A 6,000-nucleotide genomic window follows, 5' to 3' on the forward strand; every position below is an offset into this window, starting at 1 on the left:
GATTTCACACTGGCAGCAGTGGGGGGTTGGAGATGGGAGGTGAGGGAGCTGGAGGGAGACTGTGGGTTGGATGGCCTTAAAAAGACCCTTGAAATATTCAAGTATGACATGATGGGGGCCTGAATTGTGGCGATGTGGCTGGAGTGGAGAGGGTGAGGTTTAACGCATATTCCTGGAAGGTGAAATTGACGAGGCTTGGTGGTTGGTTGGAAGATGGGAGGTGAGAAAGGAGGAGGCGTGTCGATTAGGTCCTGATATTCTAGCTTGGATTTAGGATTTCAGCTAAAAGAGAGCCAGAGCCATGTCTTACTTGCTCACTGATGTATTTCCAGGTTCTAGAAAAGTGTGTGGGACATAGAAGTGCTCAGTAAATATTTGAATGGCTGAATAAATGGAGTGTGTGAATTGTGGTGTCATTCAGCTAGGTGGGGGATACAGGAAGAGAGCAAATACAGTGGAAGGGTGATGAGTTCAATCTTGAGCTTGAGGGGCTGTGGGACTTCCCAAGAGCAGAGGTCCAGGAGGCAGGTTTCGATCCCAGAAGGAAAAGTCAGGGCTAAAGAGAGATAGTTTGGAATTACTAACACATAGATGGTAGCGGAAACTCCGAAAGTGAAAAAGAAGATTGGACCTGGCTTGAAGAGCGTTCATGAGGTAGCAGTTAGACTATGGCCTGGAGGCAGTCTCTTGCATAGTTTTTTCTAAACTGAGTGATAGCCATCTTACCTACCTGTTAATCTCTTTTTACAGCTCCAAGAAAAGTCTGAAAGGATGTTATCCACCCCCTACATTCCCCTTAACAATAATTTTAACCATCTTCTATTTTGATTCTTTAAGACCTGGTGGGCAATTTTCTCAAGAGCCAGTGCATTTCTCTAGTTGCACATCCTTGAGAAGGTGTCACTTAATTGTTTATACCTTTTTTACTTCATGACACCAACTCTTAATCAAAATCAATGTAAGGACAGAATATCAACATATAAGATTAATCCTGATATAAGAGATCAACAGAATGAATGCTGATAATGAATGATATAAGACAATTTGGCATTTCTACCTAAATACTTGTATAGAGGAAAATATCTGTAGGAGGAATACCTTATACTTAAAATGGCTCACATTTATTTATTGAGAATGTTTTTCTCTTGCTTTTTTAAAAGAGCATTTAACTTTCTAAAGCTGCTTATAGGGAGACCCAGGAGGATCTCCCAGAAGACTAGGGCTGTTGGTCTTGAATTATTTTCTTCCACTTTAGGATTTAAACCGGATGAGGAGTGAATTGCTGGTGCCTGGGTCACAGCTTATTTTAGGTCCCCATGAATCCAAGATACCTATACTTTTGATTCAGCAGCCAGGAAAAGTGACTGGTGAAGACCGACTAGGCTGGGGAAGTGGCTGGGATGTCCTACTCCCAAAGGGCTGGGGCATGGCTTTCTGGATTCCATTTGTAAGTGACTTTTTGATTCTAACAGTTGCAATATTTAAAATAGATTCCTAATAAATGCTACGTACTCAAAATGTTCCATACTTTATGTACAACTTAGGAGGAATTGAGTGGTATATTTCTGCCCTTAGAGCTATAGTCCCGGATACAAGATACTTCATACATATAGTTCCTGGAGCCAGGTTCTCATTATAAGACCTGTGCTGATATATCGTTAATTGTCGAGGTTTTTAAAGTGACCTGATTTTTGAATAGTAGTGGCAACAAAAATGTCTAGCTATTTGATTTGAAGAAATTTGTTATAGTTTAAAAGCAAAGGACTTAACTTTTACAGACAGATAGAATACTTTTTTAAAAAAATGTTAACTATAACCCTATACCCCTATTTATCAACTGCAGCTAAAAATTTTATTAGAATCGAATGTGTCTTTTTTTTCCTGGTTATTTTAAATATTACTTTGAAGGCTGGGTGTGGTGGTTCATGCCTGTAATAATCCCAGCACTTTGGGAGGCCGAGGTGGGCAGATCACTTGAGGTCAGGAGTTTGAGGCCAGCCTGGCCAACATCGTGAAACCCCGTCTCTACTAAAAATACAAAAATTAGCTGGGTATGATGGCTCCTTGGGAGACTGAGGCATAAGAATCCCTTGAACCTGGGAGGCGGAGTTGCAGTGAGCTGAGATCACACCACTGCACTCCAGCCTGGGTGACAGAGCGAGACTGCCTCAAAAATGAAAATAAATAAATAAATATTACTTTGATCCTAGAGAGTGTAAAAGGCATGTGAGACTTTTAGATTCATGCCGGTAATTAATTTTTAGCATGCCTAGTGCAAGGACATCCAGTTAATCATTCAGGAGTAGGAATATTTAAAAATAATCCTACTTAATTTTTTACTATGAGATGCTTTCAAGCATACAAAAAAGAATAGATGCTGAGGTAGTGGATGCCTGTGTGCCATTTACCCAGCATCTGGCTTAAGAAATAAAACACTACAGATGCATCAATGCACCCTGTGTACCTTTCTCCAGTTTCATTTCCCTCCCTTCTTTTAAAATAATCACTCCTCTGATTTCGATGTTTGCTGCTACCATGCATATTTTTATAGCTTTATTGAAGTATGTTTGTATCCCACAATAAAATAACTATTTCGACCTGACACGTTTTTAAAGTATATACCTCACTGTATATATGATTTTGCAACTTGCTGTATTCACTTGCATTGAGATTCTTTTCCATATTTATTAATGAAGCATGATGAAGCTCAATTTCATTCATTTTTACTATTGCATGGTAATCCATTGTGTGTATTTCTATCCATTCTCCTTTTGAGGGGCATTTAGGTTGTTTCTCATTTCCCCCCATATAAACATTAAGCAATTGACTTTAAGTTGGTAGACTGACAGTATCTTTTTGACATTTCTTTTAGATCTATCGAGGTGCGAGAGTCGGAGGGTTGAAAGAGTCTGCAGTGCATTCTCAGTATAAGAGGTCGCCTAATGTCCCAGGCGATTTTCCAGATTGCCCTGCCGGGATGCTGTTTGCAGAAGAGCAAGCTAAGAATCTTCTTGAAAAGTACAAAAGGTAAGAGACTGGCTTCTCTAGTTTGATAATGTATTAAGGAGAAGAGAAGTGCCTGCTTATATTGGTATCCCAAGCATTAGGATGGCTTTGGTAATTCTTATTATCTAACACGGAGTTTTCATAGACTTTTCAGTGAGTTTAGCATTACTGAGAAATAATTAAGAAGATATTACTTAAGTGAGGAGATTGTCTTATGTCTGTTTGGCTTTTATAGGCCCATTTTGGTTATAAACCCTTTTGTTTGTTATTTATTTCTATCAATAATAATGTACACTTAAACTTGGACATGAGTCTCAGACACTTGTTAATAGATTTCTACTACCAACCCCTCTCTCCCTCCAAAATGGAAATTGTGTTTTTGAAACGTATTATAGAAGTAATATATAGTTATAAAATTTTAATTAAACTATAAAAATATATAAAAAGATAAATTGGTATAGTCCTGCCATCCAGAGAGATAAGTACTGTTTGTTTGTTTGTTTTTTGAGATGGTGGTCTTGCTCTGTTGCCCAGGCTGGAGTTCAGTGGTATGATCTTGGCTCACTGAAACCTCCGCCTCCTGGGCTCAAGCGATTCTTTCACTTCACCCGTGTAGCTGAGAGTAAAGGCATGTGCCAATGTGCCTGGCTAACTTCTGTATTTTCTGTAGAGATGGGGTTTCACCATGTTGCCCAGGCTGGTCTCAATACCAGTTTTCCATGGATGCACCAGCCTCGGCCTCCCAAAGTGCCAAGATTATAGGTATGAGCCACTGTACCTGGCCAAGCACTGTTTTTATATCTTAGTACCTATCCATTTAGACTTTTATTTTTTCACTGGAAGTGTGGCCAATGAGGGTCATGATTTCCTTTATATTACAAAGTATATTCTAACATTTGGAATTTGTTGCCCCCTAAATTGTAGGCTCCCAGAAGCACAGAAGCTGTCTCTCTTTATTGTGGCATTTGCAGTGTCTAGCCAGTGCCTGGTGCACAGTAGGTCTTAATAACCTTTATTTGTTGTCTGATGAATGACTGGTTGAATATTGTAGTTCCTTGATGGTGAGCTTTATGAGGACAGAATTGTGTTTTCTTGTTCATTGCTGCAACCATAACTGTAGAGACAGGCAGTCTGCCTAGCTTTTTTTTGGGGGGGTGGAGTTGGGGGGGACAGGATCTCACTCTGTCACCCAGGCTGGAGTACAGTGGCATGATCATGGCTGACCACAGCCTCCACCTCCCGGACCCCGGTGATACTCCCACCTCAGCCTCCTGAGTAGCTGGGACTACAGGTACCTGCCACCACACCTGGCTAATTTTTGTATTTTTTGTAGAGATGAGGTTTTGTGATGTTGCCCAGGGTGTTCGTGAACTCCTGGGCTCAAGCGATCCACTTGCTTTGGCCTCCCAAAGTGCTAGGGTTACAGACGTGAGCTACCCTGCCTGGCCTGTGCCTGGGTTTCAAACTATTTGCGGAGTGGTGGATGATTGAGTGACTAGTGATATATTCCTGGATTGCTAGCTTACCAGCTCTTTGAGGGCAGCAATCACATGTTATACATCCTTGTGTCTCCCATAGAACGTAGTTGAGAGGCTTCTATGTGTTTGTTAAATAATAGTTGACAATAATACTTATTTCTTACTCTTCAGAGCTTTTTATGCATGCAAATTTTCCATAGATACACATATTTTTTTAAAGAATGGTATTGCATACATTATTTTGAAACCTGCCTTTTTCGTTTAACAATATGGTATATATAGTTTTACCACATCAAAAAATATGACTCTAAACCAAGTATTGACAAACTTTTTTGGTAGAGGGCCAGATGCTAAATATTTTTGGCTTTGTGGAGCCTTTGGTCTCCATGGCAACTACTCAACTCTGCCATTGTGGCTTCCAAGCAGCTGCAGATGACATGTAAGAGAACGAGCACGGCTGTGTTCCAATCATGCTTTATATATGGGCACTCAGATTTGAATTTCATATAATTTTCATGTGTCATGAAATATTACTCTTTTGCTTTTTCAGCCATTTAAAACTGTAGAAACCATTCTTAGCTCATGGGTGGTACAAAAACAGACAGCAGGCTACATTTGGCCTGTGAGTCAGCCTGCCAGCCTTGCTCAAAATGTCACTTTGAATGGCCGCATGCAATTGCAGTGTGGATGTCCTGTAATTTATCAGTGGCTCTTGAGGTTATTTCTGATGTTTTGCTGTGTGTTTCTGTGAACATCTTCCTGTGTGCATCTTTATATATTTGTCTCATTTATTCCTTCATTTAACATACATTTCTTTAGCACCTACTGTGTGTCAAACACCATTCTAGGTGCTGGGGTGACAGCAGGGGCAAGGCAGACAAGTCTGTCTCTGCCTTCATGGAGCTTATATTCTTCTTTTATTTCTTGAGACAGGGTCTCGCTCTGTCACCCAGGCTGGAGTGCAGTGGTGTGATCATAACTTACTGCAGCCTCCAACTCCTGGGCTCAAGCAATCCTCCCATCTCAGCCTCCTGAGTAGCTGGGACTGTAGGTGTGCACCACCACTCCTGGCTAATTTTTAAATTTGTTGTAGACAGGGTCTCGCTTTGTTGCCCAAGCTGGTCTTGAACTCCTGGCCTCAAGCAATCCTCCCACCCCAGCCTCCCAAAATGCTGGGATTACAGGAATGAGCCATTATACCTGGCCATGTAACTTATGTTCTTGATGGAGGCACAAGTTTCTAGGCTGGTTGGGGGTACCCAGGAGATGGGAGGGAGGCTAAAATGTAAGAGCTAAGTCCTTGGACAAGGAAGAAGGGGTGGGATTCAGGGCACAAGTAGAGGAGGCAGTATCTGTTGGGATTGAGTTCAGTTCTTCTGAATATAAGACTGTTAGACTGCCACTGATGCCATTTAATCTGCTTTTATTTCTTTGGCTATCTTCCAAATAGATTTACAAACAGTTCTGACTCTTTTTTTTTTTTTTTTTTTTTTTTTTTTTTTTTTTTGTGTTTTTC

General features: G+C 40.7%; 1 protein-coding gene across 2 annotated transcripts in view; it reads left to right on the top strand.

The window, feature by feature from the left end:
- The window catches only part of POP1 (POP1 homolog, ribonuclease P/MRP subunit), a 43,173-nt gene that overhangs the window by 30,823 nt on the left and 6,350 nt on the right, over window positions 1-6,000 (top strand). For both annotated transcript variants that reach the window (XM_025395289.1, XM_025395290.1), the window contains exons 13-14: window positions 1,256-1,447; window positions 2,873-3,027. In XM_025395289.1, coding sequence (XP_025251074.1) covers window positions 1,256-1,447; window positions 2,873-3,027 — 347 coding nt within the window. The remainder of the gene's footprint in view (window positions 1-1,255; window positions 1,448-2,872; window positions 3,028-6,000) is intronic.

This window comes from Theropithecus gelada, chromosome 8 (assembly GCF_003255815.1).
Source record: "Theropithecus gelada isolate Dixy chromosome 8, Tgel_1.0, whole genome shotgun sequence".
In the NCBI taxonomy this organism is placed as follows: Eukaryota; Metazoa; Chordata; class Mammalia; order Primates; family Cercopithecidae; genus Theropithecus; species Theropithecus gelada.